The 13556-nt window shown below is 35.5% G+C and overlaps 1 protein-coding gene across 2 annotated transcripts in view; it reads left to right on the plus strand.

Moving 5' to 3' along the window:
* SPRED1 (sprouty related EVH1 domain containing 1) overlaps positions 1-13556 on the plus strand; it is a 59042-nt gene that overhangs the window by 22378 nt on the left and 23108 nt on the right. For both annotated transcript variants that reach the window (XM_053979876.1, XM_053979877.1), the window contains exon 2: positions 12689-12863. In XM_053979876.1, the coding sequence (XP_053835851.1) occupies positions 12689-12863 (175 nt within the window). The remainder of the gene's footprint in view (positions 1-12688; positions 12864-13556) is intronic.

Raw genomic sequence — 13556 nt, forward strand, 5'->3', positions numbered from 1 at the left:
ATGCAAGTTGCCTTGGATTTATTAGCAGGAGATAGTGTAGAACTGTCAGTAGCTTTATGTTCTCTCACAAGTCTCTGTTAAAGGACCTCTGGAGATCATGGCTGCAGAGAGTAGTTTAAGGAAAGATTAAAAGAAATCTAATTGCTCTGCATTTTCAGCTATCTCTGCTTACTCATTGGAAATGCTTCTTAAAACCATTCTTTCCACTTCTTCATGATGCTTACCAGTTTTCCACCTGTTATGGTATAGATTTTGATATACAATTTAAAATCAAAAAATTCTATCTTACTCTGGGTTTTTTAATTAGAACCAATCTAACCAATTTTTCCTAACTTAAATTTGGCTGCAAGATTTTATATTGCCCTTTTAATCCAGGAAAAAAAAATCTGTGTATTATAGAAAGCCATAGCATAACAATTGCATGTCAAATGATGATGTGCATTGTAATTATGCTTGTCATTGATGAAGGGCACCTAGTTTTTCCTCATGTGTCTGCTTCTCATTTGGGAAAAGGAGATACTGTTTCCTTTCTCTTTCCTACTTCTTCTGCATCACTAATTTTATTTTTTTGTTTCCTCTCCTCCTTTTTTTTCCCCCTGTCCTTTTTCTTTTTTTTTCTCTCCTTTTTTTTTTTCCTCTCTACTACTATTATTTATTTGACAGCAGACAATTTATGTAAACCATATTTTTCTGCCCGATCTTTTAATGTCACTGACTTTTGAAACATCTATTACTTCACTTTGCTTACTTGAGTTCTGGCATTTTAGCTCCCTCTTTTTCCCCTTAAATAACACTTAGACAATTTTTTTTTGTGCTTCCTAAAGAAACAGCTGTGTCAACTGTTTTTTGTTTGGTTTTTTTATCATCTTTTTATGTAGAATAGGCAATATTAGGTTTTTACTCAGTCTTCTGTGAAAATGCCTCATACAGATGATTGTATTGAGTTCTGGGCACACAACACTTTCCAGTCAACACAGGGGTGAAGAAAACAAGGATGAGCTACAAGGATTTAGCTACCTAATGGTATCTAAAAGTGCAGTGACAGTTCTTAAATTCTTCTACTCAAATAATCGCTTCTCTCTGTAAGTATTACTATTTCTAAAAACTTATTGACTAAAAAGTCTTTTATCCATTCCTCCCAATATTATTGAACTTATAGGCAAGTGAATCTGCCTATGAATTGCTGCATGACTAGAGAAGATTCTTTTTTCTCTTCCAACTCAATTTAATTTCTTTATATTTGAGCAACCAAGTTTAAGAAGCAGAGCCCTCAAAAACAGTATTTTACATCCTGTATGTAAAGCTCGTATGTGATAAATGCATTCCCAATGTTGGGTTTTGAGCAAAATGTACAGAATTCTGTCAGATGAACATGTGTGATGCAGCTGATACTTGAGGCTTAAATTCCTAAACAGTGAACATTTTACCTCAAAATTTAGAGATTTGTTAACACCACCAAAGCAGTTACTTGTAATATGCTGTTGGTCTTTTGACTTTGCTTTTCAGCATGCATAACAAAATGCTGATTGCTTTTCTTCAGCTAATAAAACAGTTAATTACTTCTCCTGCCTTATTTTAATTACTTGGACAGTATCCTTGCAGATAAAAATACTGAAAATTCATTGTTACTTATAATAAAGGAAAATTATTTGTAATCCTCACTGTTCTGATAGTAGACCCTATCCTTGGAGTTTAAATATAGAAGGTCCTGTTGCTGCAGTAAGAACAAAGATCTGTAACAAAACACATGGGTACTAATGAAAGAGCCAAATTGAAATCCTTGAGTTTGATCTTCTCCATCTACACCTGTTTGTCTGTTCTACCAGTTTAATTTCTCCTTATTTTTATTGAATATATGATGTCTTCTGTCTCTTTAAGCAGAGATATTTAATTTTCTGGTTGTATTTCTTCAATTATGCAGCTATGATTCATTTCCAGTACTGCTAAATACAAAGACACAAATATTTTTGGAATGGCTTCATGTATAGCTCATTAATTTAGTAAGGTTTTTTTAGTTTTGTACTTTAGCCGATATTTTATAAACTATTACACTTTATTTTGTATAACAAAAGGGGAAAATACTACTTAAAACATTTTTACAATGGATAGCAATCAGCTTTGTCTAGTAAAGCTGTGCAACACTGATGTCAGAGCTGCACCCAAAAAGAAAAAAAAATCTGTTTAGCTGCTCCTATGTGACATTTTTGTCTCATTGACTGCAGCTGAAAGGTGGTTGTTTCACTCCTTGCTTGGATTCTACTGTCTAAAAACTGTTTTGAGCTTGCATTGCACAATGTTGCGCTTGCTTTCTTGGTAGTCTAATCATATATTTTGTGCAGTTTGACCTAGCTGTCTCCATCACCTTTTTCAGAATTTCCTCCTTAGGGTGAAATTCCAGCCTAAACCATAATTTATCATAGAATGATTCACATTCAAAGGGAGCCCAGAGGTTGTCTAGTGGAAGATTTGGGCAGGGGGTTCTTCCACTAGACCAGGTTGCTCAAAGCCCCATCCAAGACACCCTTGAACACTTCCAGAAATGGAGCATTCACCACTTTTGCTGGAAACCTGTTCCAGTGCTTCACCACACTCACAGTAAAGAACTTCTCTCTACCATCTAAGAGTATCCTTCATCAGTTTAAGACCATTACCCTTCTAATGGTATTAATGGTTTTAAAAGTCCAAAAAGGAAACAAGGAGATGTGATTATAACACTAAATTATCTCATTATCTCATCATCTCTGTTGTAACCCTTTGTTTAGGGTTGTGTTGTTGCCAAAACAAAGAAAATGTATCTGTTGGATCCCTTTTAAGTTGAATAGACAGAGATCCAGTGATTATTGTAGGAGTTCTCATGACTATCATTTATAAAGCGTGAATTTGTTCTTATTTTGGTTTATTACATCTTTGGTGAGGAAGGGGAATGCACATGTATTCCTTATTCTTTTTCTGTGCTGTTGCTTACAAGTTTCTAAACTTTTCTTCTGCAAAAGCAGCAAATAATGGAACTTAAATAATCTTCATTTTAAACTCAGAGGCCTTGCAGTGCCTTATAATTGCTTGTCTCTGTGTTATGTTCATACACGACCCATGTATTCATTACATACAGCTTTCTGTAGAAACTTGTGAAGAATAATACTTTAGCAGTAGTTGGAATGGGGAATGTAGTAAAATCAAGGCTTAGCTACACTTTTTTTGTGATGTGCTGTTAAAATTCCTATGTTCTGACCTTAGTGCCCATGGGTCAGCTATTTCTATGCTTAGACTGCTGGTTAGGCTGCTAATTATTACTGAGATTATCAAACATAATAACACAATTATATAATAGCTGTGTAAGTTACATGATTCATGCTGATGTATGACAAATATAAAGGGCATACCGTTGAAACTTTTTGTATAATCTTATTAATATTTTGTTTTTTTCTGGTTTGATGGACTATTTTAATAGAAGTATTTGCATTTGTTTTTTATTTGTTTATTTCCATTTACTTCCTGTCTCTGAAATATTCATGGTTTGTTAAAACTACAAAAAAGACTGATTCAAGCCATGAAATGTGCTGTGTAGCGAGGGAATGGTAACTTCTCTTTTTGGTCAGTGAACCACCTTTAAAAAAGTTCTGTAAGTTCACAAGCTTCTTTCTTAAGGCTCATTCGGACTTTCTTTTTTATTTTGGTTTTGGTGTTGTTAAGCATTTTGCAGTTTGGTTTGTAGTCTTTCTGTTTTGTTAGTGTAGACATTAATGATTTGTCCATTTGTGTATGTTCAAAACATCCTTTTAGATGTTTACTGGTTTTTTATTATGTTAAAAGAGAAATTTAGCATTAGGGATTTTCTTAGAATATAATTTACTTTGCAAGATCCCTTTCATACCATGTGGTTAAAGTCCTTGAAAAGCCATGTAAATGTCAAGACAAGCTTTAGATAACAGTATCAATGAGTGATGCTACAGTTTCAATTCACAGGGGTTTAAACACGTGAATGTTTTTTGTATATAACATTCATTAGCAATCTCACAACTCAGCAAGGCTGAGTATTTTTTGAGTATTTTTTAAGTGTGGATATGCTTTATTTGCTTCCAGGTTCTTTTCCTTTTCTGTGCAGGCTGAGTGGGAAATACATGTCAGAAATGACCTGTACCTTTTATAAATTTCTTTTAATGTGATAAGAATAAAATTTAGATTTTGTGCTTGCCTACCTAATATCAAGTGTTATTTTAGGTGAGTAAGCTCAGTAGGTCTGATAATTTTTTTTCTTCCATAATGCACTGCCAAAAGTTCAAGAGTATGTAGCAGCTCACCATCTGAGCTCTATACACCAGCAGACAGCTCTGAGCTTCATTGGCTTATGCTCATTACAGATGCTCTCTGGCCCAAAGGGTCTGTAGTCCAGGATGACCTTACAGAAATTCAGGCAGAGTAAATAGAAAAAAATCTGTAATTATGTTTTCTGACCTGTTTGAGAAAGTATAACAGCTTTGTCCTTTATTTTTGCTATATAAGTTCTTAGGTGGAGGAATATAATAGCTATCTGAGCATTTGTGGAGTACTATTCCTAAACACAACAAGCAGTGGAATAAAAAGTACATGGGTGCTTGTTTGAAAATAATATACTTAGTACAGTCTGTTGTACCTTTGGGTAGCTAAAATTGTTTATAAGGAATGTGTTAGTTACCTTCATCTTATTTTAGTGGTCTAGAACTTTATGACAAAATGGCTTGTTGATTAATGTAGTCACATCTGTTAACAGGGTTTCCAGTCCTGAAATCCATAACCTCTGTGGCTAGATGACCAGCTTTGACAATGAGAGTGATCTAATTGCACTTGCATAATTCATACTTGGACTTTGTGAGCTTATAAGACTGGAGACAATGACTGTGAGAGAAGAGAGAATTCTCACCTGTTCAGATACAAATATTACCTAAAATATTTCCATAAATTGTTGTCCTAAATTGTAGTATTCCCAGGAAAATGAAAAGCGCAACTGAATTTGCAAGCTTCACTTAAAAAAAAAAAAAAAATCTAGACTGGATGGTGTTTTCTGATGAAATTTACTGGAAGTGTCAAGTTGTCTTAGTTTCAGTGGAATCTGCCTTAGGCTGCAGACTCGTGCTTGTTTGCTAAGGAGCTCAAGAAAATGAAAACCTTGTGTTCCATCATTTCTTTAGATGTTTCTTTGTTTTTGCAAGGTTGGAAAGAAATTGTAACTTTACTCACTAAGAACACCCAAACGAAGCCTTTTTCTCTTGTTGCATTTGTGGGCTCTTCCATCTTTCTCTACATGTTTCCATGTTAAGCAAATCAGAATTAATACATGGCATCAGTACCCAGTAGCTTGGTAAGAAGCAAGTAATAATTTCACAGACTTAGAAAAGGGTACAGACAGTTCTGTGCTATAAATGGAATGAAGAGATTCCTGTGGATCTTCAGAAGTTCTGAGGTAAGGAAAAAGTAAAAACTATGAGAATATATGGAGGGAAGGGAAGACAGGCTAGAATAGAGAGTGGATATTTCTGGAGTTACGGCTGTCAGCATTTAAAAATTAGACAAATTTAGGATTTTTTGGAAGAAAACCCATTAAACTTGGAGGGTACAGGATCTGACCACTCAAATTATGTTACCCATCTGCCTTAAACTGGATGGAATTTAATCCAGAAGTCCTTGGTACCAGCAGTCCTCTGCTGTGAACAGGCAGCTGTAGAAGTGGTCAAAAAGCATCTTCCATGTCCAGCTTGTCTCATAAACCACTACAAAGGGGAATTACATATTATATACTATTTATTTAGTTCTGCTACATATGTCCAAAACCTGTAGAGCTGTCTTCGAGTGCTACCTTGATTATTTCTAATTTTTGTGGGGAAGGGTAGAAAGAAAAATAAGTTTGTTTGGGTTTTTTATTTGATTGTGCATTTTGTATTAGATGCCATTTTCTGAGTAATGTGCCTTGACCAGATGATGTTACAGAACTCTTTCTATTATGAAAATTTAGGCCTTCAGAAGGCAGTTTCTTTAAAAGGGGTAGAATCCAAGTATGTGTTGTGATCTTTCGTGTGATAAAATATTACTTCATTTAACCAACCTTCATGGATGATAATACAGAAGTAAGAGAAACGAGCTACAGTTGTCAAAGAAGAGAAAATGCTGGGGAACGGGGCTAAAATGTTTTTCATACAAATGTCAAATATGTACTTTATATGTAATTTTGATGGGTTTCAAATCTTAACAGCTTCTCCATTCTTCATATGTTCTTGTTCTTTGCAAAAGAGCTTACAGCTCTTACAGCCATTCTTCCTTGCAGCATTGATTACTTTACATGGACATCATTCTTAAATTATCTGTATTCAAATAGGAGCACTATAACCCCATTCCTACTTTATTTTTTTTTAATTATTCGATATTATGTCCAAGAGAACACTTCATGAGAGCAATATAGTATTTTGACACTTATTCATTTGTGTCTCATTTTCCTTTTTGAATTGTATGTGTGCTGTTAAACAGCTTGTTTTATGAGCCTCTTCTACTAAATAATAATTGTAATAGTGTATTTTTGGCTCTTTCAGGATACCAGTTATCCCTTCCTTACATAATACTGTTTCCCATGTAGCTTTTTCCTTTTGCCATTTTGGGTTCAAGCTATTTTGCTTGGTAGCTCAGGTGTCTGTAAATAGAGTTTCTTCTTGTTGTTTTGTTTTGTTTTACTGGTTTTTGGGGGTTTGTTATTTGAGCAGAAATGTTCCATTCAGCTTTTTTGACAAAATCCAAAGCTCTTCTGTAAATCAGTGTGGTTACCGATATCCTAAATGTAATAGCATTTGTCTGTAGTTCCTTCTAGAAATCCATGTCTTTCCTTGCTAAACTCCTCACAGAAATAAACTTCCTAGGCATAGTAGCTGTGCACATTTGCTGTTTATTATGAGGAATACCTCTTGCCTCTTTTTAAAGGAGAAAAATCTGACAAGTCTTGCATTCTACCAGTGTAAGAGTTTGGTGTATATTCTGATTTGTTGATATAATTTTGAGGGGAGAAAGGTAACAGACATATTAAGCAAAGCCTCATTTAGTAGCTGTTATTATGGCAATATCCTCTTCATTAAAAAATAAGAACATATGCTGTCATAAATTTTCTTGATGTAAACGATGTCTTCTTTAGCACTTGTGCTACATTTGCATCTCCTTCTGTTTTAGATAAGTCTTTAATATTTTGTGCCAGTGGCACTCATTCTCTAAACCTTTAGTAATGAAGGGTTTATAACATCAGTGGTGTACCGATAAGGTCATCTGGTATTGGTGACATTATTTTTCTTTCTATATTGCGTCGATACTCAAAAAATGCTACCTGCAAGTAAAACAGACTTTAGCTTAGTGTTCTGACAGTACCTTTTGGTATGTGGACATGTATGTACTCATGAGCACTTCTCTAGCTGGGAATCATGAAGTCTTCTGCTAAACTGTTTGGATAATAAGAACCATAAAAAGCCAAGTGTGCTCAGGTATGCCCTCAGAAGCTGGAGGGAATAAAGTATGTGTGTGAAATGCCAGTCAAAGGTAAAGAGCCTTGGTCCATGACCATTTCACATTTGGAGACCAGCCTGGGGCTGTTACATGGGTGCCAGCAAAGATAGTGTAATTTCATAGCAGAGTGTGTCATGATTTTTCAGAATGCCTTTTTTTTCCCCTTAGCCTTGTCAGAAGTGTTTAAATAGCAGTTTGCACAGTGACAACTCTTGCTTCAAAGTATCCTGAATTCTTCTAAATTAACCCATATATTTATGGATTATATTTATGAAGTTGTATTTTATTGAAATTGCTATGCTTTGAAATATGATATTAAAGAAAAGAAAGAATAATTGAGATTGGAGGGCATCTCTGGTTGTCATCTGCTACTCAAGGAAGGGTTACCTAAATCATCTTACCCAGGACTGTGTCCAGATGGATTTTGGAACTCTTCAAGGATGGAGACTCCACAATTTCTCTGGATAACCTGTGTCAGTACTCAGGTACCCTCACAGTGAAGAAGTGGTTGCTGATGTTCAAATGGAACATCCTGTGTTTCAGTTTGTGTCCATTGTCTCTGGTGCTGTCACTGGGCACCACTGAGAAAAGCTTCTGTCTATCCTCTTTGCAGCCTCCCTTGAGCTATTTGTATACACTAAGAAAATACCCACGAGTCTTTTCTTCTTCCAGCTAAGCAGTCCCAGCTCTCTCAGCCTTCCCTCCTTCAGTCTCTTAATCATTTTTGTTGCACTTTGCTGGACCCACTCCAGGAGTTCTACGTCTCTTGTGTACTGGAAAGCCGAAAACTAGACAAAGCTCTGTGGCATCAGTAGGGCTGAATAGAGACAGAGGATTGGCCTCTGTGACCTGCTGGTGAAATTGTTGGCCTGCTTTGTCCCAAGGGTATGTTTTGGCTTGTGTTAAGCTTGGTGTCCATATGAAACTCAAGGTCCTTTTCTTCAAATCTGCTTTCCAGCTTTGAAAGAAATTATAATTCTAAATATTTTTACCAAAGCTGAAAGAGTCAGTTTCTCTTATAGTTCATTTATAATTCCACTTGCAGATTCAGGTTTCTTGATGGTAATGGTAGTAGCTGTATAGTACTAAAAAAAGAATTTGCAATTACAATACAATCGCTTTAAACAACATTTCTGAAATCACTATTGTTTTTCAGTCCTATATTAAAATAGAAATGTGCAAAATGCAGTACAAGTAAGAAGAATGTCAAGGCTTAATATGAATTAGGAGAGAAGATTTGCATACTGTTGAAACTAGGTTAAAATATATGTAAAGCAACAAGATGGCTGCTTCCCCTCTATCCCCAACATCTCTTCCTCTTTTTCTCTGGGAAAAGTATTTTGGCAGAAAAATCTAAATATTCATTCTCTTTTTCTTGGCTAATGGAATAAAGGACAAATGCAATAACATGTTATCTTTACGGTCTTGATATTAAATGTAAGAAATACCCCAAATTTATCAAAGCAGTTTATTTTGCACCAAAAAAAAAAAAAAAAAAGTGATTAAATTACAATTGTGTTCCTTCCCCAGCCACCAAAAGCAGATTTGTTCCTTAGTTGTTGAGCTGAAGGTCCCAGCCTTTCTTGGCCAGTGATTTGCCTCCTGCACTTGCACAACAGTTTGGTCATCCAGCTTATAAGTCAGTTTGGGCCCAAGAGCATTGCAGTGATATAAACACACAAGGACTGTTGGTCATATCTTTACTGTCCACTTACGGTTTATAACCTTTTGATTTTGCCCTTAATGCTTTCTTAGACTGCTTAATTCACCCCACTTCAGATTTTGATTTTGAATAATCTTCATTTGATTATATTTTTAGAATGAAACTTCACACAACATATTTATTATGCTATTTTAAAATTGCTTTGTTTCAAGTTTACTAGTTATAGCACTCAGACACATGCTATACTCCTCAGTAAGTCTTCACTGCTGGGGGGGAAAAAACAGTGTAGATACCTTTTTTTTTTCTCTTTCTCCTTTATTCCAATTTATAATTCCCTTTAATCACATTAGAATACCATGCTCTTATCTCCTACCTGAGGCACTCAGTTGCTAGAGAGATCTGTTTCCTTACTTATTAAAAAGTAAGGAGATCTTTTATTAAAAAGTAAAAGATCTTGGATTCCAGTGTAATTGTTGTCCCCAGTCTTACTGATCCTCAGTACTGACTTCAAGAAAGCAGCATGCTCCTTTGTCCAGAATACCATCTCCTTTAAACCTTGCTCTGCCTTAAGAATTTCCAGTGGCCACAACTAAAACCAGGGAGTCTCAGGAAACGTTGGCTTCAGTACAGTAGCTGTGGACCTGCTGTTGCAATGCTGCCTTCATGCTCCATTTCACACTCTTGTGGTAGCTCTGGTAAAAGGCTTTGTAAGAGCAATGCTCAACTGATCGCCCTGTTTGTTTGGTTTTTCTTTTGTTCAGGTATTCCTGATAGAGCTGCCAAACATGCAAGAGTAGGTAAAAACCCTAGGCTGTGTTAGGAAAACACTAGAGCCTTGTCTGCCCTTTTTCCCACTGCTAAGGTGCACCAGCAGTTTAACAATTTGTGCTGAAGTTTCCAAGAGTAGATGGGGCTGTAATGCTTACAGATACAAGACTTCCAAGTGCTTTTGTAGTGCCAGTAGTGTGACAGGCAGATCCTGTTTTGTTTGCAGAGGATTTTGGAAATGGGAATCATCTATAGGTCCTGCCGCTGCATTCTGGTTAATTGCAAACCAGCTTGTGTTGTTGCTAAAAATAGCTACTGTTACCAATTGTGAGTTCCATTCAAATATAAAAAACATTAAAAAATAACAACCAACGGAAACATAAAACTAAAAATCTCTTTGTAGACTTAGGCATTTTTACAAGTACAGTATTTGTCTAGTTAATCTACAGGGTGGTTATATGGAAAAACTGGCTTGTTTAAATTTAAAAGATTGTTCATTAAATATTACCTTTTGGGGAATTTTAGTTTTGCACTAATGCAGTGGATTTGATAGTAGTTTCTAAAATATTTGAAAGGATGAACGTTTAAAGCATTCATTTGGAATAGATGAAAAGCAAATCACAAGATTGTTAAATAGACCAGATTAAGCATCTCACTATAGGATAGGGGGAAAAACCCCAACACTGACAGAGAACTCTATTGAATGGAAGTAGCTTAAGCCTCTGTCTTTGCTTCTTGTTAGCAGTTCTTGGAAAGAAAATGTATGTGGAGTGTGAACTTCCATTTTAAGAAAAAATTAATGTTGTAGGTTTTTCTCATGTAGCCTAAGGGAAGTTCTCTTTAACTAAATTCTTGCTGCAGTTGGTTGATATACAAATAAAAGCTCTAATATTCAACCAGATTTATAGAGTGAAAAACTTAAAAGCTAAATCCGTGGCTTACTTAAATTGAGAATAGCAAAGACAGTTTTTAGGCTTAACCAGTCGTTGCATCCTATTTCTTATTGGTTTACAGGAGAGTCCTGGTGTCCTCAGTTTCTGTCAGAAGAGGCTCTTCTGAGAGGACTGAGTTGAAAGTTGTGTATGAAGTGCACAACTACAGTCTGATCTTAGCTCTGAGTGAAACACAGTGATAGAGACCAGTGAATGAATGATTCAACTTTCAGTAATGTTATTCAGCATTGAGATGTAGCCAGTTGTATTTGCAGATAGTCGATTTGTGATAGATGCATACCATGAAGGATTGGATTTTTCTTTATTATATTTGTCTGCTGTGTTTGAGTACTTAACTAAAAGATGTTGGTAAAGAAATGGTGAGCAACAATGACTGAACCGTCATTTTAATGATGAGATTTAGAGAGAGGAGCGGGCTTTGCTCAGAGGCAGCAAACTAAATACAGCTGCCTATAAGCTAAAAATTTATAGTCTTGTAAAATTTTCCATTTTACAAAACATTATGTACTTAGGCTTTACATGCTTGCAGCAAAATTCTTATATATGTGTGTGTTTGTGTGTATATATATATACACACAAGTGAATCATATTTATGAATCATACGTGTGTGAGAATGTAATATATTAATTATGCAAAAAAGCCTACCTTTGTTATTTTTGGGATTTTCAGGGGGGTGTTAGAAATAAAGCAGTGATCTTTTAAAAGTGCAACAGTGTTATCTCAAATATGGAAGGAACAACTTTGATCTCTTCTAATGCTTCTTCTTCAGCCTTTAAATTTGACATCACTGGTGCTAAGCGGCATAAATACTTAAACCCTCAGGAATATGTTGCAAAAAGATAACACCATATTTTAAGGTGTTGAAATGTTCAATCATCAACTGCTACATTCTTCCAGTAAACTGTACTTCAAATGTAGCATCCTTGGCAAACCATGGGCTTTTCCAAGTGATGTGCTGGCAAATTCATAACCAAAACTAAAAGTTTTCATTTAATTTAAAAGAAAAAACTAAGAGCAGAGAGAGAGGGAAATGGCCAAAACCTCTTTTTCCAATACTCTGGACTTTGGCTTTTAAGTAATGACATGGTAATAATTTGTTTATTTTATAAAATCACTAAATGATGGAAAAATATGTTAGATTGTAAAATTAAAGTAATTTTACACATGGTGCAAATACAGGAGAGAAGTGGCAAGTAGACACTGCAAATATGGATTTTAAGTAGTTGTAACTGGTTCTGTTTTCAAACCCCACAGTGCATGTCCTGACCTACCCTTGCAAAGAACGAGTTATATGCATGGGGAGGAGGGATGGATGAAAGGAAGCAGAGCGTCTGGCTAGAAACCTGTTCTTGTTTAGATTTCAGTGACAGAAGGCCTGACCTCTTTCTGTTTTCTTGTTCTCTTTTCTGTGCAATTTCATGGTGGCTGAGTGGCTTCATGATTAGTCTAAGATAAATCAGGAGTTGATTTGTATTCTCTTTTTGACCCTCTAGCTAGATTATTGAGTGTAAAGTTTTTGGAAGAATATTAGTTTTGATTTGGCAACTATGTTCTCTGGTTAAGCCTCTTTACAAAAGATCATGACCTCTGAGAAGTCTTAATGAAGGCACAAAAATACAAAGGAACATTTTTAGAGGGTGGTCTTAAATTGTTTTCTTTTAGGTGATGTTTGTGGAAAGACAGTGCTAATTATTGTGATCTTGGTTGTGGGTTTGTTGATTTTGTTTTGTTTTTTACTAGACTTAGGTTGTTTATGTTTATGGAAAACTAATTTCTTCTTTTGCTTCTCTTTCAGTAATAGTTATGCACGAGTGCGAGCTGTGGTGATGACCCGGGATGACTCAAGTGGTGGATGGTTACCACTTGGAGGGGGTGGACTAAGCTGTGTCACAGTCTTCAAAGTCATTCCCCAGGAAGAGAATAGCTGTGCTGATTTTCTTATCCATGGAGAACGACTCAGGGATAAAACGGTAACAATTTTTATCTATTTAATGATGATACTAAAACTATATGGGACATAGTTGTTGATGCTTGCTTATTATTGCCTATAGACTACAATGTAAATTTATAGTCTCAGTCTATTGCTGGTGCTGAACTTCTCTATCTCAGTGTTTGTGTACCAAAAGAGCCAGTTATTTGTTTTTGATTCTGCTTTTTTTAGAATCAAGCACATTGGTTTTTTTTTTTTTTTTAGGAACTCTCCATCCATTTTGGGAAAATTTTTGCTATTAATTTTTTTCCAATGAAAGATTAGAGTTAAATCTTGTTTCTATACCAGTGATACTGCATTTAGGAGGAGTGTTGGAAATGAGAATTTTAATAAAAGCATGAAACCAGGTGGAATTGCTCAGTAGTGATTTGGTTAGCTGTGGAATATGACAAAAAGAAACCATTGTGCATGAGAACAACTTTGTATTGAAAGACAGCATGAAGCTGACAGGTCCAAGAATTGACCTGGTTTGATGAGTATGTAGACAGTATTCACTTATCAGCTACCTTACATAAAATACCAGTAATAAACGTCTCTTAAGAGGCATCATGAAAATCAGCCTCACAAAAGGAAAACTGGTGCAGGATCGCAGCCATTTCTACATGCAGACCTAATGAAGACAAAATGGGCTTACTAAGGATTGCTTGGTTACTTGTATGGCAAACAGATTTCT

The sequence above is a fragment of the Vidua macroura genome, chromosome 6 (genome assembly GCF_024509145.1).
Source record: "Vidua macroura isolate BioBank_ID:100142 chromosome 6, ASM2450914v1, whole genome shotgun sequence".
Classification (NCBI taxonomy): Eukaryota; Metazoa; Chordata; class Aves; order Passeriformes; family Viduidae; genus Vidua; species Vidua macroura.